At 41.4% G+C, this 27,870-nt stretch overlaps 2 protein-coding genes across 26 annotated transcripts in view; one reads left to right on the forward strand and one right to left on the reverse strand.

Annotated features, from left to right (window-relative positions):
- Window positions 1-2,117: 2,117 nt before the first annotated feature.
- LOC147651898 (uncharacterized) lies at window positions 2,118-4,365 on the reverse strand. The gene is made up of 5 exons (XM_086900579.1): window positions 4,318-4,365; window positions 3,970-4,109; window positions 3,140-3,891; window positions 2,472-2,611; window positions 2,118-2,384 (listed from the first exon to the last, which is right to left on the reverse strand). The coding sequence occupies exons 1-5, from the start codon at window positions 4,363-4,365 to the stop codon at window positions 2,187-2,189; spliced, it is 1,278 nt and encodes a 425-aa protein (XP_086756705.1). The 3' UTR covers window positions 2,118-2,186.
- Window positions 3,389-27,870, forward strand: part of SLC16A12 (solute carrier family 16 member 12) — a 35,528-nt gene continuing 11,046 nt past the window's right edge. For 2 of the 25 annotated variants that reach the window (XM_086900523.1, XM_086900530.1), the window contains exons 1-2: window positions 3,406-3,485; window positions 26,304-26,509. In XM_086900523.1, coding sequence (XP_086756649.1) covers window positions 26,400-26,509 — 110 coding nt within the window. In that variant the 5' untranslated portion in view covers window positions 3,406-3,485; window positions 26,304-26,399. Of the gene's footprint in view, window positions 3,525-3,552; window positions 3,898-22,048; window positions 22,227-26,303; window positions 26,510-27,870 lie in introns of those variants that run through there. The other 23 variants (XM_086900514.1, XM_086900527.1, XM_086900520.1 and 20 more) reach the window with 22 other exon arrangements.

Raw genomic sequence — 27,870 nt, forward strand, 5'->3', positions numbered from 1 at the left:
TAAAGCCTGCTAGCAAGGAAACCTAACAGGCTGCCAAAAGCAAGTCTTTTGAAATACAAGGTTTTTTTAAAGCTCCTGCATTTTCTACAGCCAAATTTTGTTAAATGATGTTTCCATAGGACATTTGTAGTGATGAATCTGTTTTCCAGTGAAAAATTATTGCTAGCTGGAATGCAGATCTTTGCAAAATACGTGCATATAAATGTGTCCAGAAATCTTACAGTGTGTACTTGGACCAAGGACTTCCATGACATGTGGATTAAAAAGGAGCAAGGCAGAAGATTTGAAATGTGGAAGTTTTTAATCAGTAAAAGGAGATGAATCATCCTCTTGTTCAACTAATATTAAGTGTTGATCTGCCTATACTTATTTTAAATCAAGAAAGAGAGGATGCTTCTGCCAAAATTTCCCAATATTCTGAAGATGATACACTCCATAGGTAGTGAGACATACTCTCATCTGGTTTTGAGTGTCATTAGGAACTGTCTGGTTTTAAATGCATCTTTTGGTCTGATGCCAAATGATGGTCTAAAGTTCCAGGAATTGCTAGAGTCCATGAAAAAGTGAGGAGGCCATTACATACCCTCTTTTTTTTCTATCCCAGGCTACATGTATGACCTACACAGCCACATGTTTTTAGGAATTCATCACAGTCTTTTGATCCCTTGCTAAAATCTGGTGTGTCAGTAAGAAACACAGCTTGCTCTCACCTCTAGAAAGGAGCCTCAAGTGGTGGGTATTTTACTTTCTTGCCTTGGATTTCACAGTATTTGGACTGTAGACACAGAGAGGGGGCTGAAGGAACCATAGGGACTTACAGTTTCCCCGGTCTTTGGCTTAATTGTTTAGAGATTTCAGGGAAGCTGGGTTCCTTTGGCTATAGAATTCCAAAGGTTGCAGATCCAAATGTTAGTGACCAGATCTGGAAATGTTACTCTGAGCATGCCATTGCAGCATGTCCCTGTACGTGTCTCTCTCTCCAGGGAGATGGGAGAGGAGGGCAGTGAGGTTTTCAGTTTCCAGCAGGTATTTGTATATAAAGGTTCAAATTAAGAACATTCATTGTGTAGGAAGGTCATTCATTCACTGTACCATGGCACATAACTATTCTCCAAACTGCAAAATCTTTTATTTTACCTGTTGAATTTGACAGTATTCTACTTTCTGTTTATTATTGTGGTTTGGAAAGTGTGGAAGAGTATAAAGGAATGACTCTTGTTTGCACAGGAACCAAACCAAAACAAGCCCTTGCACATTGTGTTTTCTTTGCCTGGTCAGGCATGCCAGGTGAGGGCATCTGCTCCTTTCCTAGCTTGATTGCAGCTCTAGAGAAAGCAACATGCATAGGTCTGCAATTTTGGAAGGATTAAGGCCATTATTAGTGACTTCTTTTGTGTTGCTTGGTCATTTATGTGGTGTCAGCAGTTGAAACTTGCATGAGAAAATTTAGTGACAAAAGAAAGCCTGTCATGAATATGTAAACACGTGTGTAACCCAAACCCTTGTATTTCTATTAGTGTTAGAGTTTTGATCCAAGAACTAAATGAAGTCATGCATTTTGCTTTGGTGATACCTAGCTTCTGATACTTAAGTGCTTAAAATGAATTTATATAAAAATTAAATAGCTCAAAAGTGTTTCAAAGTTTTTGTTGTAGCGCCAAGGGCAGGTCAGCCCGAGTGTGAGTGGTATTAGTGCCTCCCTGAGTTTCCCTGGCGTGTACAATGCAGAATGTGTTGTAGTGCTCTGATAATATCTGTTCCACACCACAGAGGAGCACTACCTGTTGTTGAGACAGATGTCAAAATGTCAGTAGCCAATATAGATAAATGTCATTCCTACTGCTGATGAGGAGCTGTCATAGAGATAATGCCAACCAGACTTGCAGAGGAAGTTCTCTGCAATGTTGAGATCCCCAATCTCTTGACCAGCAGTTTAACACCCTGACCATCTTGTTCAGAAATTTATCTTGCAGTGTTAAGCAGTTCAGATAAAGTTTGCTGCAATTATGTTAGCACTGTGTTTTGGCAAAGGAAATCTTCCAACATGAAGCACAGTTTAATACAGGTAAGATGAAAAACCCCCAAAATATTAAAGAACCATAAAAAAGAGATTTTGGGGGGGTTAATTAGAAATTCAACAATAAAGAAAGAACTGCACTTTTTTTTTGTTCAAGGACAAGTTTTTATCACCCACGTGCATGGTGGGGAAAACCTAGCCCCTTTTTTCTTGTACTGCTGTGGGCCACATGCCACAGGAAGGGGCTGTACTTGTGTTGGGGAAGATGTGCATAGGTGGTGTGCAGCTTCATACCACAGTGTGCAGAAGGAGGGGAAAGATCAGTCTCTCCCAGCTCTCTTGTGCTGCTGTGTGGCACAGAATAGCTCTAGAAAGGGAAAGGGAAAGTCTTTTCCAATTAATAATCTACCTTGAAGCTGCCATGCTTACCAAAATCATGTATGCTTGAACTTACCCTGAAGAGCAGCAAAGCAAACACCTCCCTGCCACCCTCCAAGGGCTCTGCTTGCACACTCCTGGCAGCTTTGCACTTGCTCTTCATAGCGGCACTAAGAAAGGCAACAAGGGAAAAGACCACGACCAAGCAGCTCTTGTCTGGCAACAAGAAGGGTAAGAAAAGATCCCATTTTATCTTTGTTCCCATGGAAAGTGTCACAGGATGTTTAATGTCCTTTCTGAGCAAAGACCTGCTGTTTTCCAGATCTTGCCCAAAAACACATGCAGTATTCAGAAGGCCACTTAGTTTATCTTTCTTGGATAAACAGAAGGCTGCTGGAATTTGAAACTTGTTCCAAGAGTCTAGGGTCCAAATCTGCATGAGCCCTTCCCCTGGTCTGGGGTTTTGAACTGAGTTTGAAAATTTAAAGACTACCAAACAGCAGCATGATTCGTAATGGGCAGGAAGGGCTGGTGTGTATGTCAGAGGACCATCCTTACGCACAAGTACTGGCGTTATTTCCACTCTTGAATGTTGCCTGACTTTGGAACCGCTTAAAATATCTTATGAAAAGTCTGAGAGCACTGATCCACAAATCCCAGTACTGATTTTGCCTCGATGGGAAGGAAAAAAAAAAAAATCCCTCTTAACGCGCTGAAAGCTCCCGTGGCACTGCTGAGACGCACTTTTTCGTGTTGGTGAAGGTACCACGAAGGAGGGACTCCGACTCTCTCCGATGACAGCGTGACGGAGCCGGGCGAGGGGCAGCGCTCGGCCGAGCGCACCGGGCCCCGCCGCGGGGAGCTGTGACCCTTCGGCCAGGTGGGCGACCGGGGCGGCCGGGCAAACTGCGGCGGGGAGGGGGCTGAGCCCAAAGCGAGCCGCTCCCCTGCCTGCGGTGCTGGGGGCCGCGGTCACGGCCCCGCCCCGGCCCCGGGCCCGCGGAGCCTCCGCCCCCGCGGGGAGCGCGCACGGGCGGCCGCGTTCCGTGACCCTGCCGGGCGTGAGGGACCGCGTTCCGTGACCCTGCAGGTAGGGTATGAGGGACCGCGTTTCGTGACCCTGCCGGGCGTGAGGGGCCGCGTTCCGTGACCCTGCCGGGTGTGAGGGGCCGCGTTCCGTGACCCTGCAGGCAGGGCGTGAGGGGCCGCGTTCCGTGACCCTGCAGGCAGGGTATGAGGGACCGCGTTCCGTGACCCTGCAGGTAGGGTGTGAGGGGCCGCGTTCCGTGACCCTGCAGGTAGGGTATGAGGGGCCGCGTTCCGTGACCCTGCCGGGTGTGAGGGGCCGCGTTCCGTGACCCTGCAGGCAGGGCGTGAGGGGCCGCGTTCCGTGACCCTGCAGGCAGGGTATGAGGGACCGCGTTCCGTGACACCGCGGGGCGTGAGGGGCCGCGTTCCGTGACCCTGCCGGGCGTGAGGGGCCGCGTTCCGTGACCCTGCAGGTAGGGTGTCAGGGACCGCGTTCCGTGACCCCGCAGGTAGGGTGTCAGGGACCGCGTTCCGTGACCCCGCACCAGGGTGTGAGGGGCCCGGGGACAGCGAGGAGGGAGCGAGCGGCGGCCCGCGGGCACAGCGCGGCTCCCCGGAGGTGCGGCTGCAGCCCAGCTGCTTTCGTGCCCTGCCTGTGCCGTGGAGACTTAGAACTGCGGAAACACTGAAAAATAAATAAAAATTATGTTAAACGCCCGTATTTAATGAAGGAACTGTATATATGTGCACACATATATATGTAAAAGCTGTTGGTCAGGTAAGATGCTAGTCAGGTAGACAGCGTTTAAGGATAAACAGCGTTTCAAGTTGCACGATGGTAAGAGGAAACTCAGGTATCTTTTATTTCTGTTGCATAAGCAGGACAAATGTACCTGTTCAGAGGCAGGTGTGAGAGGCAGTGCTGGATACACGGCTGTCATTGGGATGCCCGTGCACGGCTCTGGTTGTGTGTGTGTGTTTGTGTTTGTGTGTGTTTGTGTTTGTGTGTGTTTGTGCTTGTGTGTGTGAGCGCTCCCCAAAGAGCTCTGAAACCCGAGGCTCAGGCTGCTCAATGACGGGCTGCAGAGCTGGCCTGTGGTCTTCTGCAGGGACAGTTTGCAAATCCCAGCGATCCATAGCCTTAACAGGCCTGGAATTTCTTCTGGGATATTAATGTAGTGAATTTCCAGGAGAATTCTTACTCCCTTGTAGGACAACCATGTGTGCAGTAATAGACTTGGGCTAAGTGGTCTTGAAGGGAATTGTCTGTTCACAGGCTGACTAAATTCAGGGAATCTATTCAATGAAAAAAAGAAGCCAAAAGATACAGTGAGAATTATCCTCATTTTGAACTTTCTGATAATTTGCCACTCATTTATCGACCTGTTCTGTTTAATATCTCTACACGTATGTTGTTAATTAGGTATTTGGAATGAATTTGTGTTTGTGTGATAGCATTCTGACTGAATTGATTTCATTAAGTTAACAAGCTGGTTGGGACAGCTGAGCCTGTTTGTTGTTGTAAGTCCACTCCTACAGTGGCAATGAGGAAACGTTTCCGTTAGTGCTGGGAAATTGGAGGATAACATGAAAGTTAATGAAGTGAAACAGAATTGCATTTTCCTCAGAGTGATTCTATTATGCCTCATTTAGGGCCATGTTATTGCTCACCTCAAATCATTAGTTGTTACTGTCTTTCTGTATTTTTTGTATTTCTTTTTTAGTGCTGCATAGCTCATAATATGTTCTTGTTTTATATTTTTTTCAGTTGCATTGTATTTAGTGTTTACTTTTCTGTTTTTTGCAGCAGTGTAACAGAAGCTGTATTTTAATGGAAGGTTTCTCTGGGCTTCCCTAAAGGGTTTGCACATTAATGCCTTTAAAATTCAATCATTAACTTTTGCCTTCACCTGAAGGTAGAAAGTGATGATGAAAAACAATATAGCACCATGTGTAATTTGGTTTTACAAAGCTTTATCAGAATTGATTCAGCTGATATGTAAACAGGGGAAACCTCACTTTCTTCTCGCCCCAGCTTGCACATTTACTTCAGCTTGAAGCTGTGCACGTTTACCTGACAGCTGCAGCACGGGCTCCCGACTGTTTGGATTTGCTGAGTTGGTTCTTGTCTGCAGCTGTGAGGAAGGGGACCAGGACACCCCCAGGGATCCCTTCCGGATCTATATTCCCAGGCCAAGGTCCAACAGACTGGGCACAGGGGGGGAAGATTTTTCAGATGTTTTGGTGCAAACACATTTGCTTCCTGAGGGAGAGATTTGGCATGTGTTTCCTGAGAGAACCGTGCTTGCGTAAGCAGCCCCTGCCACCCTCTGCGCTGGACTAGCACAACCATTTGTGGGGCTCATGGGGAACTGCACTGGCTTCAAAAGCACCTTTTCCTCTTTTTTATTCATAACTTTTTACCCTGTTTTATCTGACTGTGTGGCTGCTGTGTCAGGGCTGAGAAGGTGGCCAGAAAGGAGGGAACACGTGGCAGGGAGCAGGAGGTAAGGGCTGTTTCTGCCAGCATCACTGCTGCTGAAAGAAGTAATTGCTTATCAAACTGTGTTTGGAGGGGATGATGATGTGGTTATGGGAGTTGCCTGAAAAATGGAGCTGAATGCTCAGATATCTTAATGCAGCTGTGTGCACGTGCAGTTAGTTAGCTGTATACATGAAGATATGATTCTCTGTTTCTCTTGTAACTGAGTTTTCACCCAATGACTTTACTTTCATGACGTACAGCTATGTGTACAACTTAAGGATACATTCCCTATACTATTGTCTCTTGGAGTATATTCTCTCTTTTCTGGAAAACAGACCTAGGCGTCACAAGAGTATGAGTTTTGTTAATCAGATTATATTTAGCTGAAATAGGTGAATGCCTAAAATTCTAAAAGGGAAGATTAAACCACCCCTAAGAAGCTGCCTCTAATCCTAGAGAGCATAATTGTTACATGCATGCACTTTACTCTGCTTTACATTTACATAAAATGTTAAATATGCTTTTGAATGGAGTGTAGACCTGCTGTTAAATTATCAATAACAGAAGCAATTGGACAAATAGCACTGTTTTAATTGATATGGTGAGACTAAGAAGTCAGTTTAATGTAAGACTTCTATAATCTGCTACCATTTATTTTAGTCTGGAAAGCACTGATGCTTTTGTGCATTGTTTTAGAACTTTTTCATTCCTACTTGACATTTTCATTCCTACTTTAGACACTTTGTTTCTCTGTCATGATCCTATTGTAACCAGTAAGAAAACACAGCACATTGTCCATTTAGCAGGAGTGCATATTTAGAGAATGATGGTACATGTTCTTGTTCATAGAACTGGAAGGAGAAATTATGTGCTATTAGTGTCTTTATTCAACAGAGAAAAATCACTTTTTCCCCTCTAACCAGAAACAAGAAACTTCATGACATTGAAGAACAATATCTTTACTGTCCTGTGGTGGGTCACTACAGCTGTAGTTTGGATTATCTTTGTAGAGTCTCACATGGATTTAAAAAAAACATTTAAAGAAATAAAAACCATAGTTTTATCCATTTTTTCCTAAGAGGGTTTTCTTTTCAGCAGCCTTACTAGAGCAAAATATATATTTTATGAGCTATATTGTTGCCTGTGTTAATTGGCACACATTGATGTGACTGTGAGCAGTAGAATTGCAAGCTACAGCTTGCCTGCAGGAGGTGGGCTCCCAGCCTGCAGGATGGAGACATTTGGAAAGGTGCAGTTTTTAAAAACTGAAGCTGTCCAAGCTAATCACTCTGTTTTTCTTCACTGGAAATGAAGGTGCTTCCTAGGGAGCTTATTGAGCTGATGGTTTTGTTTTCCTCTCCGGAAGCGTTCTGTTCTTGCTGTGCAGTGGAAGAGCTGTTGCCAATGGGGCAATGAGTGGTCAGCTGCTCTGAGTGAAGACCCACAGGTACTGACTCTTTTCCTGGATTGGCTCCTTGTCTCTCTGCAGCTTGTAGGATGCTGTCTGTAACTGCATGCAGGGAGAGCTGTGATCTTCTACATATGAAATCTTTGGTGTTCAGGTCCCTCATCCTCCTGTTTTTGGAAGAAGCATTTTTCAGCACCGGAGGGTGGGTGTTGCTCAGGTTACACCTGCCTGGCACGGTCACAGACGCGGCAGCAGGAGAGAGGAGCCCACGGAACTCGGGTATAGCCAGGTGGCACTTCTCTGTCCTTGCACTGTAAGATTAAAATCCATCACTTTTGTCTCTGCAGCATTTTAAGCTGTGCAGGCCCCTGAGGCAGCAGATAATCTCTTCGGCAGCGAGATGAGCTATTCATTGGTAAGATTAGCCAGCAATTTGTGGCAGATTTCTTCCCCAGAGCCTGCAGTGGCTGGGGATTGTAGAACTGGCTTGAGGGCATACAACAATCTATTTTCTTAGTGAGTTGGGATGAATTTAGTCTTCATTAGTAAAACTCTGTCAATTACCTTGCATACAGTACAAATACTACTGAATACTTGTTTCTCAGCTGCAGTTCAGTGTTCGACAAGTACAAGTTATCCAAAATACTATTGCTGCTTTTACTTGACTTAAAAAAAAAAAGTAACAGCATTTTTTGTTCTTGTTTGGTTTATGTGGCATATTTATTAGTTTTTTCTTTTGCTCGATGAGATAATGAAGCGAGAAAGCAGTAAATGAAGAACCTTTAGTGTTCACTTTTAGGCAACATTACCAGTTTGCACTGGAAAACTGTTGGCCTTTTTCCCTTTTTTGTGTTTTATTGTAACATGATTTTCTGGGCTTTGGTGTGGATGCTGTCTCAGAGCATGATGTAAATAAAAGAAAAATGAAGCAACTGTACTTTTATAGTGTGTATTTTATATCTGGTCTATGTAAGGGATGTACACCCATGCTTGTATGCACCAGGAATCAGGCTCACATTCTGCATCAGCTTGCAAGCTGGGTAATGCTATTTGAGTGGATAGGATTAAAAACTAATGTAAAAACAAGATGTGGGAAATAATCTGGGCTCCTTTTTCTATTAAACATTATTTTCTTCAGCTGTTCTCATTGTCACTAGCATCTATTCATTTTCTGGGGAATACTGTCCTTGAATGCTTTATGAGTGGTAAATACATTAGTTACTACTAAAGGGTTATGGTAATTGTCCAGAAATAATGATCATGGGAAGCCCTGAGACCTAATGTGTATATTTATTAATTTATTATGTACGCATTTGTTCTTTTAACCTTCTGGCAGGTAAATTATGGAGAGCCCCTTTGTCACCCTTTCCAGCTCTCCAAGTTTCTTGTACAACATGTGAGTGACTGGAATACCATCCAAATAATTGCCATATCTTGCCAAGAGATATGACCAAACTTCAGGGATTCTTCAGCTTTTGTCACAGACTACCAGTGTACTTGTCTATGCACACCATTTATACTCCATTTCTTCTGGGGTAACAGTGTACCTAATGACTGAAAGCTTTTCTCAGATCTATTTGAAGCATTAGGTGAGAGTGCAGATGAAAATATGGTAAAGGAAATTTCAGTTCTCAAATGTAATGTCAGAAGCAAAGCTCCTGATAGAAAACAAATAGAAGAAGAAGAATATATTTTCTTTGGATATTTAAAAAAGGAAAGCTGTTTCCAGCTATTGCAGAAGGTCCTGGAGTCAGGTTTTGAGCATCAAAACAGAGAAGATGTTTTAGCTAGCAACCACAAAATTCCTGCATCCCCCTTTCTGAATAGGACCTAGAAGTATTTTTGGAGCTAGGACTTCAGCTCCTCATCCTCAGTCCTCAGCAGGACAGTACTGACGTTTTTCTCTCCCTTTGTTCTAGATGGAAACAGTCTCCCATCTTTCACTTTTTTTTTTTTTTTAAAAAAAAAAACACAACAAAAAAAAACCAAAAACTCGGAAGTTTTCTTCCTTCCTGCTGTTTCTGAATTTCTCTGAATGCTGATGTAATGATTCATATTTCCCAGATGTGAACTGCAGCTGTGGCAAGTGGGATCTTTCCCCTGCCTTTCTAGGGGTTTGGTGGAGTCTGTGGTGCTGCTGGGTTTCCTAGTTAACTTCTCTTGATTCAAATGGTTTTCCTGATGTTTTGGGGGCTGTTTCAGTACCTAATAAGTCATGTCTTAGAGTGTTCATTGTAAACACATCTTAAACTAGCTTGGCTTTGAGAGCTTCTTGAAGACCTCACAAAAGTCCTTAATTTAGTCTGTAGACATAATCAAATACCTCCTCTTGTCTGTTTGAGGCCTTATCAAGTTGTCATGTTTGACAATATCAAGCTCTTGTGGCAGAGGAGTGCTTGGAGCTTGTTCAGGCAACCTGCTGTTGGTTGCACATTTGAGAAGGGGGCACTGTAGGGCTGTGCTGCTTCTCTGTGGTCACTGCTCCAGCGCCTCTGCTCTGTCTTCTTTGGCTGACACTGCAGGGGAGCATGGATTCCATGGCTGTGTTACTCCTATGCATTCCCAAAAGTACCAGAGTATTTGGATTGGTAATTTGTTGACTTTGTGTTTATTCCTCTCTTCCAAAAGCCCCTGTAATGAGCCCTTCAAGCTCATAACCTTTATTTCCCATAAAAGTCATTATAAGAACAGGGAAAGGAAGAACTGAAATAAGGAGAGTCAAACCCAAAATGGTTCCACATTCAAGGCATGTGCCAGGTTGCTGAAAGGTTGAATACAGTCTCTCAGCTATTGAGCTTGAAATTTCCTGGGCCAGGGGCATGATACTCAGCCTTGAGTATCATGTATAGGGTATACCCTATACCAATGAGGATATATATAAATATCCACAGCTGGTTTTAAAATTAGTTACTGCACTGAACTTGATGGGAATAAAGATTTCCCTTTCCATCATATGGGCTAACTGGTCTGAGTTGGCCCTTGAAGAACTGATTTGATGTGCTATTGCCATTTGAATATGTTGATGTTGTTACACTTCTCCATAGTCAGCTACTATTCAGCTACTTTGCATTTTTTTTTGAAGAAACTAATTTCTGGTAGTTTGATTTTGTTTGTTTGTTTTTAAACATTGCAGCCTTTCAGATGCAATCCTGTCAGTTTGGATAACAAACCACTGCCTATCTATATTGACCACGATCATGTCCTTGCTGCCACATGTTCCTGGAGAGTTCTGTCCCTGTTGACTATCTCTTGGCAACCCTGCTTTTATGCAAACATCTTAAATTACACTTTCTTCCATAAAAGCTTGAAAGATACACTATCTGACCTCCTTCATCTAACAAGCCAACAGTACTTGTTTTGACTAAAGACCATTTGGGAAGCTTCTCCATAAAGTGCCCTCTGCCTGTTGACTCCCTTTTGTTCTGTATCTAAACTTTTGTAATATTTTTTATTGATTTATTTAGTCTGAATGGTCCTTGGGGCAGCTCTAGTGTGATAACATTAGTAGAAATCCAAAGTGCATTTTACAAGGGACTGAAAAAAGATAGAGAGAGAATATTGGAATGGAAATCAGCTGACCAAGAAAAGCCAGCTGAGAGGAGCAGCACATTCCCTCTTGAAAGGACTGAGTTAATACAAAGTCTGGGTAGTTTCTCCACTTGACCAATATTGTGTTCCAGTAACAGATGGAGGTTTTTGTATGAAAGCTGTTTTCAGTGTTGAGTATAGAATTAACAATTTTCTTTGTTTCCTCATTTAAATCAGTTCAGACTATTTCTCTGTACATCTGGTATTTCGCATTGAAAGTGGCCCAAATATTTAATTTGGGAAGTGCAGCTGCCATAAAATACAATTTGATGACAGTGGAAAAATTAGTATTGGATGAACAATGTGTTGAATGTGGCATCACAGCTGATCACAAAGGACCCTGAAACTCTCAGCAAAAATATGCAGTTTCTGTCATATATTGAAGGACATGGCTTCCACCCTAAATACGTGAAAATCTAAGCAGTCGAAAGAGGACACAGTTGGAGAACAATTAAATTGGTCAAATTTAATTTTCATTTTTGCAGGTTGGCACGTGGCTGTGATAAAAATTGGCAAGGTAAAAACGATTTGTTAGCAGAGTCATCCCTGTGAATCCCAGCCAGAGCCAGCTTCCTGTAGAAGCAAACATTGTTATTTCTGTACCCTCTTTAGCTCTGTGGGACACAGCACAGATCCAAAGCTTTGAACATTCCCCTTCTGGTTAGCTTAGGGATCCAGATGTAGAGTAGGCAGGGCAGTACAGCAAAGCAGTGCAAGTGAGAATGGGAAATCTAGGATGAACTGTGACTCATTCCCTGCCTGGTCTACCATCCTCTGCTCTTCATGAAGCCAGTGTTTCATCTCTTGTTTGTGGTCAGAGCTCTTTCTATCAGTGCCCATTTAATTTAGCCTGATGGAGTAGCAAGTTGGAAAGAATAAATAGAATTATCCCACACAGCTGGTGTATTTTTAATCAAGTTAATGGCGTGGAGAGTAATCTCTGAGGGGTTGCAACCCTCAGATGATGTACCCTATGATGTAGTTCAGTATTTGGCTTATGGTGCAAACTACATAAAATCAGCCTGCACGTGACTGGTGGTAAAATGACTCTTGTTAGTTTGCAAGCTTTGTCTGTCTGCCAGAAAGCGTGGGTTAACAAAGTATTTCAGATGAGGTCTTGCATATGGGTGTCTTGGGCATATCAGCAGAGGTACTTTGCAGAGTGTTCCTTTAGTAGGCAATTTTTACTTTTACCCAAACGAGAAAGTAAATCTTGGGTGACAGTTGTGAAAACGTAGTACATGAAGCAACTTCTAGAAAATAAAAAATCCCTTCATTTTACTCCTTCTAGAGAATATAGCAAGCATGTAAATGCTGTTGTCAGTGTATTAATGCCTCCTGACAGGAAAGGTCCATGCAGTTGGCACCAATGCACCAAATAAAATCTGTGTGGGGGAAAAAAGAGGATGAGAAGATGGTGACAGGACAGTGTGTGAAACCAGTCGAGTGTGTTTTAGAGTGGCAGTGGAGGTGGAAATCTGCTGACACTTCTGGATTCATTAAAATTTGTTGAGATTCTATTTTTGCTTCAGGTGAACTTAGAACTTCATAGCAATTCAAAATTTATTAAATGCAACCTGCCTTAATGTGAAATGTCCACTCAAGAAGAAAAACTATGTAACAATGAAGGATCTGAAGTGCAACAGAGATTTTTTTAGGTAGGTTCATAGACAGGAGGTGCTGCCAACATCTTCCCAATTTTTTTCAGGGTACCAAGATATACCAGTGGTTCTTAACTGGAAATGGAAACTTAACTCAGTAAGAGATCTTGTTGCTAAAAAAAGAGGATAATTTCATTTGACATTAGTTTTTGTTTATTAGTTTTAGTGTGAGATCAAGATTATCTTTTTATTATTATGGTGCCAATTTATGAGTGAACCAACAATTCCCCATAACAACTCTTCTTTGGGATACTTCAAGTTACTCTTTCAGGTAATTCAGAAGATGCAATTTAAATAATACTATCTTTATATAGTTTAGTTATAGTTATATATAGTTTAGTTTATATAGATTAGTTATTAGTTATAGTTTATTCCCTGTAGGGGTTGAATTTCCATTGTAAATAGAAGATGTTCTTGAAAAAATCACTAGGATCTGTTCATTTCTCCAGAAAATAATTAATTTCACAGTGAGAAGATTTTAAGGAATATCACCCTCTGTGTATCAATATATGGACATTGGTTTTACAAATTATTTTTGTTTTCTGGTAATTCTTGAGTTATTTTTGCTCGTTTTTTCATCCATGTAATAAGCTGTTTAAAGTGAACATAAATAATAAGCTAATAAGCTGTATAAAGTGAATATCTCGTTATTGATAACAAGATCTGGTTAAGAGACAATTACAGGGTTGGCTGGAATAACAGGATAAGAGGATAACTGTTGGGTCGTCCTTTTAAAACTTGCTCTTTTGTTCCCAAGCTGACATGTGGTGAGACTTTAAACAAATGATACTCATATGACTGTCCAGTCCAAACAGGTAGCAAAGGCATTTATTCACCATGGCTCCTTGACCAGTAATGTGAATAAGAAAACTGAGAGTGAAAAGCCAGGACTATTTTTTTTTTTTTAAACTTTCTTATTACTTGTATGGAGTACATCCTGGAGCATGGTACCAGGGTGAAAGCCTATACTAAGTTCTACAATCTATTCTTGAATTTTTTAGCCAGGTTTTTGTTTTTATAAACTTTCCAATTCAGTGGTTCAAGATGCTATGATAAATGGCCAGCAAGCTGGCCTGTAGGATCAGATGAAAAAGCAGAGGCTGCATAGTTTGATTCTGAAGTGTTTCCATTTGAGAGTTTGCCCATAGGAGCCTTTGGGGGCTTTATGGGAGACTTGGCAGGCTGTGCTGGTTCTGAGGCTGTAAATATTCAGCTGCTCTAATTAGGACTTCGTTTAACAGGAAGAAGAAACAGAGAAATTTTACCAATGTTTTTATAACCAGTTCTTACATAAATTTCTAGGTTATTTTTCTTAGATAGCATCAGCCTTTTTCTTTCTTTCCTTTTTCAAGTAGTTTAAAATTTCACCTTTTATGGGCTCTTATCATTGCTGTCTAACGTATAACAAGATGACTCCCTAACATCTTGTCTTGCTCCTCCAGATGGGCTCTTTTCTTCCTTCTTTTATAGCTATCTTGCTTTACAGTGTAGATGTTGAAGAGAAAAGACAAATGTGATACAATCTGGGGAAAGTGGTTTCCTGTTTTTCTACATACTGTCTAATTTACTGCTAGAGTAACTCAAACTTCTCTTCTGTAAAATTTCTGCCTTCACTACGTGCAGGTTTGTTTTCCTGCCAGAGGCACCCTTGGGTCCCTTGGTGCAAAGCCCTTTGGTCTTACGCTTTTTATGAGTTAAGGTAATCCAGTGCTTCCTATGGTCAGACATTTTTTCAAATATTCTTTCTAGTCACATCTCCATCACAGGCTTATTTGAACACTTACTGTAACATTCTGCTTGCTGACAGTTCTGTGTGCCTGTGGAGCTGAGAGGATACAAGCTAAGGATATGTGGGAACATCAGAGAAAATGAAAATGGAGACTAACTTTTAAAGAAATTAAAATAGAAATCTGGAGAGCAATGATAAAACTTAAGGTATAATTGGGTGATTTTTGTTTTCTGTGTTTTACTTATGAAAGCAAAAACATTCTATGAAGAGAAATTTTCTTTAACATAAAATTGAGAAACTGTATTTCTGGGCTGCAATGCTGACTAGCAGGAGTACACCCTTATGTATCATGGAAAGTTCCTGCTGATCATTTCTGAAAATGATGTAATCAAGCAGCTGCACCAATATTCACTCAGCAAAGGGGACCTGGGGCAGTTCTCTCAAAGCTTTTAAGTTTTCATAAAAACTAAAATGCGGTATTAAGCAAAGATCTAGTTGGAACATGGATGGCTTGATGAGGCTGAATGGAAGACTGAGCATGAGGAATGTTCTGATCTGCCCAAGACACTTCAGTTGTTTGTTAACTTCCAGCATGTGATTTCACCAAAACAGTTACTTGTGAGTAGATGCATATTTTCATTGTGTGAGTGCTGTCAAATGCATTCTTCCTGGTCAGGGATGTATTTTGTATGGCATGCAAAGAGTTTTTCATCTTGACTTCTATCTGTTTCCTTGTCTTTCATTTTAGTATTTAATGTTTCCTTTCCAGCTTAGTAGATTCCCTTTCGTTACTTTCTGAAGGGTTTGTGCAGTGACACACATGAGCCTACTTATGCAGAGATGTGTTCATTGGAATGTACCTATGGATCTATTATAATATATTATATGATGCTTTTTTTAATAAGGTAAATATGATTTGTGCAATGGCTTCTCAGAAATACCTAACCCTGTAAAGCCACAATTATCAGTAGCTGCTTTTGGAAGTCTGTTTCAGCAAATGACAGACATCCTGCTTTTTGGCTTGCACAGTTTTCTGTCCAGTGTTTAGAGATTTTTGTACCACTTCTGCCAGGGATTATCTTAATGCACAATTAGAATATACAATGATTATAAATTAAGATTATTAAAGTTAAAATAATTTGTGGCTCTTACATGATAGTAGGGCTGTCTGACTTTTTTACAGAGTTCAAGATTTCAGCTGAAAACCTCCCAAGACAAATAACAGTCCCGGTGACAGTTTGCTATCATATGGTGCATATTGACCATTAGAAGAGCATGCATGGCATCAAGTATCCTAATAGCCTTATTTCAGAACATAAGCTTGTGTCAACAAAAGGAAATAACCTGCCCTGCCTTTCCATGCCTGATTAGCTTTGGCAAATATTGCACATTGAAGATGATGATGAATTGACGCTAACAGCAGCCCTAAACCGTCGGATAAATAGAGGCAACCTTCTGGATAGCTTGTTCTGTAGGTGCAGAATTTGTTTTCTAAAACAGTCATTTCCTTTCCTTTTAAAAAGAACTTGTGTAAGATTCACATCTTGAAAACTAACTGTGAAAAGCATTTTTCTGTGTGAATTGTTAAAAACCCAACAATGCCACTTGGGCTCTGAACTCTTCAAGACCATGGGGAAAATATGTCTTTGTTTAGGTGCATCTTACTAAAACCCAGCCAGGCATCAAGGACATTATAAACCAAATTAGTTTTGCGCAGATTGAACAAGGTTTTTTCATAAACAGAAAGGCTGAGAAGGTGATAACTGTGAAAGCCATGTACATGTACAAGTTCTCTAAGCATATCACTGAGACTTCTAGGTGAGGGCATACAAATGTGCCCTGACCTTGCCTCCTGCTTTCCTGGATCTCCTCTGTTAGCAGGAACTTGGACTGGGTGTCACCTCTCCCAGGACACCACAGAAGGGTCGTCAGTGCTTCCTCAGGCTGGGACTCCCCACCAAGGACGTTTGCTGTGACTGGCATTCATCAGCACTCCTTTCTTATCAGAGATGAGACACAAAAGCTGGCAGCGATCACAGCTTTTAGGTGGCCTTTGCACTTCAAGATATGTTCAGGGAGATGTGTCTCCATGTTGTCAGCCCCTCAGTTTTACCCAGGCACAGCTGCACTGTTGGTGCCTGAGCACTCCTGGCCTGCCTGAGGACACCCTAATTTTCTCTGGAGGGATCGGAACAGCATTTGCTTGTTATATGATTCACCAGGTCATCTCCAGCTAACCTAAGAGAAGTTAATTTTTTGATCCTTATCACCAAAGTAGACTTTGGGGTGCAGAATCAGTGAAGAAAGGGGAGAGTAGTGATTTCCACAGACTATGTGATGGTCTGAAAAAACTCATGCTATTCTAACGTTTCATGCAGTGGCATTCTCTCTCAGGGCAAGATTGTCCTGAAGGTGGAAAAATTTATATACCAGATGTAGGAAAAGTGTCACTTGAAGACCATTTTGATTACAAAGCTTTTTCAGAATTTCCAAACAATTATGGTCAGATGTTAACATTTCTTTAAGGATATAAGAGGGCACTAATAAGTACTTAATCCAGGAAAGTGCACAGATCCTTGAACAGATAGGAATGACTCAGAAAAATTATTGTACTGTGACATATGTAAGCTTAACAATAAATGAGAAGTGTTTGAAGAAATGTTTAATCATCATTAATGATGTATTATAAAACTCAAAATTAACAGATAAATGTAATGTAATTATAAGTAAATAAAAAGCCTTCCAAAAAACTTCCAAAACCCTGGTCTACCCACCACCTGTTTCTACATTAGGAAAATGTAGGAATATTGAAAAATGGAGAGCTATTAGAAAAATAGCAAACATCAGAGATTTCTGACTCATCTGTATGTTGACATCATAAGATGGAACATGTGTGACCACAGCCTTGCTATGGGTGTGCTCACTGGCAGGCTCAGCTCAGATTTCGGTAACAGCCGTGTACTCAAGGAAAATTGTCTGGCTCTGTTCTTTTCATCACAGTGAGAAATGAAATGGTGACAACTGCGCCTGTTTAAAAATCCTTAAGAGTGTCAATCAAAAATGCACATTTTCAGGTGGAGTTAAGTTAAAGTCAAGCTTTCTCTGCAAATGTGTTTTCTTACAAAAATACTCTTTTGTGTTTTTTACCCTCTGTAGTTAAACTGCATTATTTAAGGACTAACCTAGCCAGAAGCTACGTAAGAGTCAAAAGGGTTCCATTACCATTTGCTTAACTTTTTTCTGTAGACCCCCTTCTATCAGGCTGTTGGTTTTCTGTGAGCCCCACACAACGGTTTTAAGAGACAAGGGATGTTCACATTGCATTTCTCATTACCAACAGTAACTACTCCTGCTGTGGCTCCAGCTGCAACATTTGGTTTAGCAATTCCTGGCAACTTTGACAAATTAAGGAGCCAGTGTGGCAAAGTGATCGCTGTGGGAGGCAAGCATGGCCCTTCCTTTCCCAGTGACTGTTTGGTCCAGGAGCAGCTAATGAACATTGTGCTGCTCCACAGCCCTTCCTTTTGCCATTTTTTTCATGTTTCAGCTCTGAGTATTTTTATATTTGGGTAAAAAGAGTATTCTAAACTCTTGCCCTTCTTTTGTGTCACCCCAGTCACCTATGCCTCTCTCTGGCGCCTCCATTCTCTACCAGCTGCTTTTCCCTTTGCTTTCCAGACTGCTTTTCCTGTTCAATCTGTCTCCGGCAACCACCTCCCTCATATGTATTGACTGAAGCAAACAAAGAACATTTGCTGTTCAGTACAGTGATAGGAGCTAATAAGCTGGGCTGTTGCACACTTTATCTTCTCTATCTGGATACATTTTGGATGGAAGTTTTATGTTTGGATGTTTGGATGATGCCCAGCCCTGTGACACTGCTCTCTAATTAGAAGCCCCAAAGTACTGCTGCAATACAAATAGATTATTAATGTTGCTTTTATTTGATATCATAGGGAAATCCCTCCTTAAACTTATAAAAGTGGTTACACATTTTCAAAATAAAACATACAGATTTATTCAAGAATATTATGGATAAAAAACTGGGAAAAGTGTGAAGCACTAATTACAATCTGTCTTAATGTGCTTCTTGTCATAGTGTTCTGGCAACTATTAAAATTCAGGTTGGATCTTGGTTTTATTTGGGGATTTTTTAGATATTTGTTAGTTTACTTTGATTCTGGTACAATTTCCTAAATAAACCTTTGGGTAAACAGTTCTTTTTTTAAACATTTGTAACAGTGCTGGAGAGATACTGATTTTATGGAGGTCTGAGATGCTGAATGAGTGCCCTGCTTGTAAAGACATGCATAATCCGCAAGATTACTTGCTCACACAAGGACTATTTCCATGGATTCATCAGCCATTCTTTTCAGAAGAACATAAACTTTGTTTTTGTATAGAGACTGGACACATATTTGTCTAGACACATATTTAAACAGAAAAAAGGCTGACAATATAGAGTGACAGCCTTAAGATGCTCAATGGAGTACTTTTACTTGGGAACATAGGGTTGCAAAGAACCTCTTGGGTTGTTTTTAAACAAGTCAAAGTCATAATCATATAATTCTTGATAAATAGACTGCTGAAATCAAAACAAGCTGTTCTTTTTGAGTTAAATAGGTAACTCAGGGTGCAGAATGGGACAGCTGTTGACTGGAGAAAATAGATTAGATTAGAAATAGTGTTTGCCTCCCAAGAGCTGTACAGAATTGAAGTCTTTATTTTCCATGTATTTAAGAACAATTTAGTATTTAGCTGCCTGCCAGAATGCTGGCTGTAGTGCCTACCATGGTATGCAATTGCTAGTGTGGGAATATGGGAAAGCAAAAGAGGCTGAAAAAGTGTCTTGTTTTTTTCCTAACAGGAAAAGAAAAAACCAAAAAAGAGTACCTCCTTTTCTTTTAACTAGACCAGCCAATAGAGGGTTTGCAGCTGTCTGCATCTTCTGTGCTTATATAAAATGCCATGTCCCATTTAATGTGCTCTATTGTATAAGTTAAGGTAGCTAGCAAACTTCTGGGAAGACTCTGGTCAGTGGTCAGATGTGGTCATCCTCGATCCTTCAAGACATGCAAAAGAAATGAACTCTTTCAAAACCTTTAAAATATTTAATCTTATGCTCCACTGTCCCACAGACCATACATATTTTTTTAGCTAGCTTTTTCCTTCTTCTCTCTTCCTCTTCTTTGAGACTCATACCATGCCCTTTTTGTTTTCTCTTTTATTCGTAGTTCTTTCGTTTGTTTATTTTTCATTTCATTAAAGATGCAGCAGTCAAAGGGAAGAGAAAGCAAGAGAGTATTAAAGCCAGAGGTCAACATGAATGTAGCAAGTGCCTAGAAATAATATTTGGGGTGCAATCTGAAGAGCAAAAAAGATAGAAGATCTACCCTAGAGCTATGTGAATAGCCAGAAGATGTTAAACTGCCCTAGAGCTAGGTGCATAGGTTAAATGTAGCTAATATATGCAATTCTGTTACCTTTCATGCATTAATGAATCGTCTCCAGCTGCACTTAAACTGCTTTATACTTGTTCTTCATAAAATTCATCTGCACGAATGTTCTTAAAGTGACTTTGAAAGCTGTGTGTGTTGTTGTTTACCAGAAAAGTACAGTTTAAATTAATTGGTGTGAATGAACCTGTTCTGGAAATGTGTCCTGACATTCTGGGCACAAGTTTCTCAGGCCTCTCCTGCCCCATCTTTATGGTAAAGGCAGCAAATGGCACATATAGTTTAACTATTTAGATGTATCTCACACTGTTCCAGAAAGAAAATTCTAGATCAGTCTCTTTCTCATGCTTCTGACATGTACATCTCTGCATTATGGATGAGGTAAAAGTAAGTGTTGGATTCTGTGCTTATTTATGCTGGTAATACATATTTGGGCCAGCTCCATTGGGGTAAGCTGCACTGAATCCTTCCATGCAGTTCTGAAAGAAATTGCAAAGGCATTTAAACACACAGAGCCATTTTGATTTTGTGTAATCAGGGTAGGGTGAAGAATAAGAAAGTAGTGGAGTGGGACCACCACTATGGTCTGGGATCTGTGTCCTGCTGAAACCTCACCTTATTCCTTTTCCTCTGGCTGAAGCTGTATCCCTCTGCAAACGGAGCATTTTCAAAAAGCACCCAAACTGTCAGGCACTGGAGGTGGTATTTCTAGAGGTGAGGGAGTTGCCAGATACACCAACACTATAAATTAAGCAGGTGAACAAGGTAGGAAAAACACCATCCCTGGTCCCCAGGCTGGCCAGTGTGACTGTACCTGCTGTTCTTCTGACCTCTGTCATACAAATGCTTTGCACCTTCATGCTGTTGTGATATCATTATTGAATTAATTTCTTTAAATAAGGAAACCTTTAGGGTGGGAGGAGAGGTGGGCAGGGGGGGCAGTGAGTGCTTTGCTGGCTGTGAGCTGTTTAAAAGGTCAGTGGCTCCTGTCGTTCTGCTGGCTGGTGGCTAAGCTGCCCTGGATTTTTGTGCTCCTGTTCCTGGCAAAAGAGATCTTGTGGTGAGGTGCAAGGTTATGGCAATGCCTTTTTAGTAACCTCACCCACTCCTTTCTGCTTGCTGAGTGAGTGAGCAAGGGAGATGCTCTCAGGAGCACAAGTTTTCTTTCTAGGCTTCTCAAAAACAGCTGCTGAAGTAACTGCTAGGTTATTTATCCTGCAAAATTAAACTTAATGTTTTAAATTGGGGGAGCAGAGTCACTGTTTAGTGAGCTGCCAGGACACATTGGGTAACTAAGGCTTTCTAAGGGATTATCAGAACTTGTACCATTTTCACCCCCCTTGCATCATCTTTGAACTCACAGCAAAGCACATTTACTTACTTAGTGCTTGGGTGAAAATTATCTAACAAAGTATAGAGCTGTTTCTTGAGATTATATTTTAACGCTGCTTTCCTTTAGCTGTCTGAAGAAGCAGGAACTTTCATGTACATCTGAGATACGTTATAATAGCAGCCAATGCTGCCAGGCCTTACTGTGGAGAAAATATGCAAAAGGAGTCTTATCCTATACCAGAGGGGTTAAGAAAAGATGCAACTTGAGAGCAAACTGGCATTTGGGAAGGGAGAGGACATGATTGTGCAGATAAAGTGTGCTTTCTTGCTGTTCAACTTCATTTGCAGAGTCCACAATCTGTACTATCCACCATACAGATAATTAGAAAACAGCACCAGAGTGTAAGCAAATTAAGTTTCCTAACCTCCAAATGAAATTGTCAGTTGGCATAGTAAGTGCTTTTAGACATGTGCAGCCACAAGAAAGGTAATTATTTAACTTGCCTATTAGTTTAGTGGCTGTGAAAGGCACAGCACTCCTTGAAGCAAGTGGGGAGTCAAGGAGATGAGGTTTACACTAATCTGCTATAGGGAGGCTGGCTGGCCTTTTCCTGTTGGCCAGGCATTTTTTTATAGTACGGTTGTTTTCAGTTGCTTGTTAGCTCATTAAATGTTTGCTGGCAGGGTTCTGGGAAAATAACAGCAAGTAACCATGTAACCAAATAGCTAATCTATGTTTACTTAGCCTGATATGTCATCAAATTCTTCCCAAGTACGTTAATGTACAGCTAAAAATGCGAACTAGGGTCTCAACCCTGATTTGAAGCTTGCCAGGGAAGTTGGACCAGAGATCTAGGCTGAGGCCATGGCACCCATCTACTACTGTTTGTGCATTAAAATTAGTTAGGGCTCTGTATTTCAGAGACTCCTCTGAAAACTTTTGTATGTATTTCTGCTTATTGAAGGGTCACTGTTATCCATTTTGGTATTACTGGAAGTTCCTCCTCCACTCCAAATAATCAGAACTTGGAAAAAAACCCAAAAAACCAACTTCATTCTTGGAGAAAGGGCAATGAAAGATACTGCTCAAACCCAAAGTAAAGAAGTTTCTCCTTGCCAAGACTCTGCAGAAGTGCTCCAGAGGTATGTGTGAATTTCTCAGGATCCTTCTGTGATGGCTCATGTGCTTATGCAAACTCCACCTAACTATATGACGTGTGATTACCAGGAAAATCTTGAGCTAAATAACTTGAACTTTATGAGTGCCCTGTTAATTCATGGATTCTTACGAGCTATTCAATCATCCAGGCATTTGAACATAACTTATTGAACTTGAAATAATGCAATAAATCTACCCCAAGGCTCTTACTGTTATGTGCAAAATGTGGTGTCCACATGGTGCAAAGCACTGGCACTGGCTGTGCTTGTTCAAGTGAATTTGGCAGGATAATTTGATTGTAGACTTAATTGACAAATCAGGATGTAATTTATTTGTGCCACTTTGGCTTCATGATAGACTAGCTAGCAGCTTTTTATGTGGCTAGGTTAGATGTAGACCCTCACAAAAGTGTTGAATTTTGTTTTCCATCTAAGTAGACTGGGATGTGGTGGTGATTTAAATCAAACTGTACTTGATGATCTGGTTCTAGATGAAGAATCATGTGACCACTGTCTTAGTCATCAGATAACTTGTTGATCCAATGTTTGCACATATTTCATAAGGCAGTTGCCTGAAGCTATACAGAAAGCTTCAATCAAAGCTACAATTGACCGTATCAGTTAAAAATAAAGAATCAGTCATTAGTTTGTGTCTACTTGAAATGTAACATAAATCCTGCAGAAGTGTCTGCTGCCTGGATGGAATCTATAAGAAATTTGGTTTGCTCACAAATTAGCAGCATGTGCTGGAAGGCAAATATATAAGGTGTGTGCCAAGTGGTGAGTCCATGGGTGTGTCTTTTGTGTCGTGTGCCTGGTATACTCTAACTTTTCACTGAAGGCATTTTCAGCCTCCCTTGGATTTTGGTTTGTAAGCCATACTTGCTTACAAACATGCTTTCTACTTTTACTGCATTAACCAATCTGTTGTCTCTTTTTTCCTCAGTTTGTTTGTCTTTGTGTCAGAAGTTTGAGTATAGTGGAGAGGCTTGTGAAGAGGCCAGTGATGTCCTGCTGGTCATGTGGGCACCTGCAAAAACTTTTCAGAAAGCTTTGTCAGCTGCACTTGCATTTTTTGCTGTGTATTAAAAAATTGTGTCAGAAGAGGCAAACTGTCCTGGTCTCCATTCTGGAGATTTTACTGATTTTTTTATGTATGTAAGCTCTAGTAATTAAATACCTTGAAGATGATGTTTGAAACCCTAAACTCATTTGAGTTTAATTTGTTTTATAGTATTTTTCTAGTGAGCTGTATGAATGAATTTGCAAAGGCTGCATCCAGCTGAGACTCTTTAAACTCACTTCTATCCATGAGATGCCAGTTTTTTGCTTGCTTTTTTTCTCTTGTAACTCTGGCCATGAATTCTTGTTTGATCTTTGTGAACAAATGTGGCCATTGACAGGTAATCCAAACTGTAGCCATGTCATGTGTCCCATCTGAGATGTGGCCTGTTCTTCATACAAAAAGGGAATGGTTTCCATAACCAGGCAGAACAGAGTGTCTCTCCAAAGAGCCGGAGAAGTGAGAAGCAAAGCAGGTCATAAGAGTTTTTAGAATACCTGAGCTCTCTTCTAGTTCATTAATGTGAACTAGAATTATTGCAATAGTACTTTGTGATGAGTGAAAACCACCATCGTGCTAGACTCCTTAAAAACACTGAGAATAACCTTGCAAAGGCCTTATAATACAATTTAACTTATGATAAAACAGATGTTTGTGACAATGGGCGAGAAGATAATAAAACAGTATTAGTATGTGTTCTAATGCTTGTAGTGGGAATTTCTTTTGGCTCTGAATTATTAGAAAGATTTTTAATAAATATTTAATAAATAAATTTTATAATAATATTTAAATAAATATTTAAAAATAAATATTAGCAAAGTGTATTACATGAAGAGAGAAAATAGGACAGTAGTTTTTATTTACAAATATAATACAGCAGTTTTGGTCTGAAGTAAAGTGTGTGGTACACACTGATTAGTGCAGAGGGGAAAATATGTGGTCCTTGAGGAATACCAGGAAAGACCTGGAACTGTTATTTAATGTTAGCTGTTTTAGCTGGTATAACTGGATGGCAGTATAATATAGCTTTGGCATCTTCTGTGGATATTTTTATTCACTGATATTTTTCAAGGATATTGTTTTAAACATGGCCAGTACAAGTCACTGTTCAAAAATGACAAGCACGTGTTTTGTTGCAAGGTTATGAATGGTGCTCTTTGCTGTTCACTTCCCATGGCAGTTAGGATGCCCCATATGAAAGCACAGCCCCTGACTTTTGCACTTTGGTTCTGCTGGATGTGAAGGAAGGCTTCTAGCAGCTTCTCAAAGAAGCCACCCTGTAGGCCTCCCGCTACCAAAAAACAGGCCATGAAAACACAGTACACCCCTATCTTTGAAAGCTGCACTAGGGATTTTCTGTTTTCAACATTAATGGAGTGAGTTCTGTTAGAACATAGGACTTGATGATACCCTGAATGATCAGCTGCAATTCTTTGGTATTGAAGGCCAATCAGATCAATTAGGATTACATTTCTTATTCTTTTTGAGTCAGAACACTACCAAAGATTTTGTTTTCAAAAAGAGTCTGTTGATACTCTTGTACAGTGTTGTTACAGGATATTATTTACAGCCTAGTCAACTAAGCTTTCAACATGTTGTGTTTTCTCCTATTTTGCTCACCTTTGAATTTAGTAGCGTGTATATGTTTCTTAAAATAATTCTGGTTTTGGTTTTGAGCTGCAGCTTCATATATCTCAAGGAGGTCACTGATGAACTCTTCTCAAAGGCTCAGATGTGATGATGTTTAGGGCTGGTTTTAGAGTGTCTTGCTCTTTGGGTCAGGGAGCTCTGAACTTTGCAGAGTCAAGCCTTGAGCATCACCTGTCTAAGCAGCTTCAAGGACCAAGGATGCACACTGTTAGCCATGTAGCTGCTTTCTTGAATTACCATTTTAAGTGGCACTGTAGCCCTCTGACCTGTCCTAACAGGTAACACTTCCTGGGAAGCCTATGGTTCTTGTCAGTGGGAATCTTGCATACTTAGCATCTGTTGTAGCTAGGTGAGATAGAAACTATTTGAGCTTTCTTTTCAAGCAAAACTGAAAGACATTCCAGACATTCTGCTTATGTCTTATAAATCTTTGATCCATCCAGAGGCTAAGGGCTTGCTGGTGATGACAGAAGCATGGACTGAAATCCAGCACTGACAGCCAGCACTCAGTTGCATGTTCCTGCACTGAAAAAATTGGGGCACTTCAGGTTCCTGGGTTGAGCCCTGCCATACAGTCACTGATGCAGAAAGGACTAAGGACTGTTGGTCCCATTAGCAAAGCACATGACTCTGTTGCTCACATAGGGTCCAGTGGGTGTCATTTGGTCTCCTGCAGTGTCCTGCAGCAGCCAGGGTGTTTAAAGATCATTTTATGGCCTGGATGCAGACATGGTTTTGATTTAAGTGGTTAGGAGAGGGGGACAGGCTAGCTCTAACCTTCTGTGAACTGTCCATGCTCATAAAATTAAGTTGCTGTGTCCTGCTGATTACAGCTTCCATCTGGGGTTAAACTTGTGAGAACTGAGGTAATTTTATCATCAGACCTGCTCTGGTTGTGGAGTAAATATTCCCTCCTTGTACAAAGGTGAAAACTGTACTCTCTCAAACAAAACTTTTGCACTAAATTGTGTACAAGGAAGAACAGCTAGTTTGAGTAGAGACTGCAGTTGAAAACACAGTTCAGGCCAGGGAACCACTTGCTGGAGGTGAATGAGTGACTGGCAGCAGTAAAGTGACTTGCACACGCACACAGTGACACGTAGGGGGAAAGAGTATTGTGTGCTAGGATGCAAGTGCTGGGCAAATTACCCAAATCATCACGAAAAGCATGACACCAGGCACTGGCTCAAATTCTGACCGCCCTCTCAGTTCCAACAAATTTTCTTCAACGGCATGTGAAAGAAAACGCTCACTTTTGTGCAGCGGGCAGAGCTGAGGCAGGCTGCGGTGCCCAGTTTACAGCATGACCCGTGTGTCCTGACTGCCGCCCTGCCTGTTTCTCTCCCCAGATGCCGGACACCCATGTGCCGAGCGGCCCCCGCCCGCGCCGGGCGTGAGGGCCGGAGCCAGCCGCTGGCACTGAGGCGAGCAGCGCCGGGATCGCCATGGCCTCGTCCCGCCGGGCCCGGCTCCGCGGCCCTCCCGACGGAGGCTGGGGATGGATGATCGTTGCTGGCTGCTTCCTTGTCACTATCTGCACCAGGGCCGTGACAAGGTAAAGGCACTCTGCTTGTCTTGCTGGCCTCTTTGTGGCGTTAGCTTTTTTGTTTTTGTTTTTTTCCTCGCCTTAGGAAGAGGGTTTGGGATCTCCCCTGATGTTCTACAGTCGATAGGTTTATTCTGGTTAGGTACAAACTCTCTCCTGCTACATTTTCCAAGGCTTCCTGAAACCCCTAAGGCTGCAGGGACAACCAGGGGATTATGAGCCCTCTGGCTTTAGTCTCGCCTCCTCTGACAGCTGCTCTAGCTTTCAGCACCTGCTCCCTGATCTCTTACAGAATCAAGGCCTGGGGCAGGTAGTGCTATTTCAGGCTGTGGTGCTTTGGCTGGGGAGGGAGCCATCATGTAGGGTCTCTTCGGGTTCACTGTGTCCCTCTGACCCCACAGCTGTGCTCATTTTTGCCAGTCCCAGTGAATTTGTGTGACTCCTGAGTCAATGTGAAAAATATGTAAATACCCCCTTCTCCTACTGTGAGCATTTCAGGTACTGTCCTGCCTAAGAAGGGCCGAGCCCTGGAGAAGAAGCCCCTCTCTACACCCTTCTGATATCCAAAATATGCAGAAAATATTCTCTCGAAAATAGAAAGAACAGGAATAGACTGCTGCCTTGCATAAACATAATGCAGTCTGGGATGAGGTTGCTTTCAGAGTGACTTTGATATCAACTGGAGACAGAGGAGCCTGGTGTGTGTGAACATGGACAATTTAGCTATATTAAGCAAGGAGATAAGCACCCTGGCAAGTGAGGAACACTGAATGAATGTCTTGTTGGATAGTCAGTATAATGTAGATATAGTGTTTCCTACCTAAAGTTCGTATTTCTTTTAAAATAAAGCTGCCAGGTTTAGGGATCTGAAGTCTTTAGGGATCTAGGGTCTTGAAGTCAACAGCACAGAAGGGGATAGAAACACTTATACAGTGTTAGTTAATGTGTACAAATGTACCAATTCCATAATAACAGTAGAGAATTCCTAGTGGATTTAATTGCTTTTACATGTGTGAAGTGTGTTACATCCATGAAATCATCTCATGGCTGGCACATGTTAGACTACATAGAAAAATGGAGTATGTGCAAGAAAAAAAGTAGAAGTGGTTGTTCACTGATTCAGGAAAAAGATGGGGGAAAAGGCATCTCTGGTTGATCCAGAAAAGTGAATGAAACTATGCAGCCTTAGTCTGTTCCTCTGCAGGGACATGTTGAACAGTAACACTTGTTAAGCTGAGCAAAATAGCCTCTCCTGGAAGCATCTTATTAAACTGCTGGAAGGTCCACAGGCTCCTGCTGTGTTTTGATTCTCTGTTTGAGAGGAGTTAACTTTGCTCTTGTCCATCAATGAGCACATAGCTGCAGGTGGT

The sequence above is a fragment of the Cyanistes caeruleus genome, chromosome 8 (genome assembly GCF_971803275.1).
Source record: "Cyanistes caeruleus chromosome 8, bCyaCae1.hap1.1, whole genome shotgun sequence".
In the NCBI taxonomy this organism is placed as follows: Eukaryota; Metazoa; Chordata; class Aves; order Passeriformes; family Paridae; genus Cyanistes; species Cyanistes caeruleus.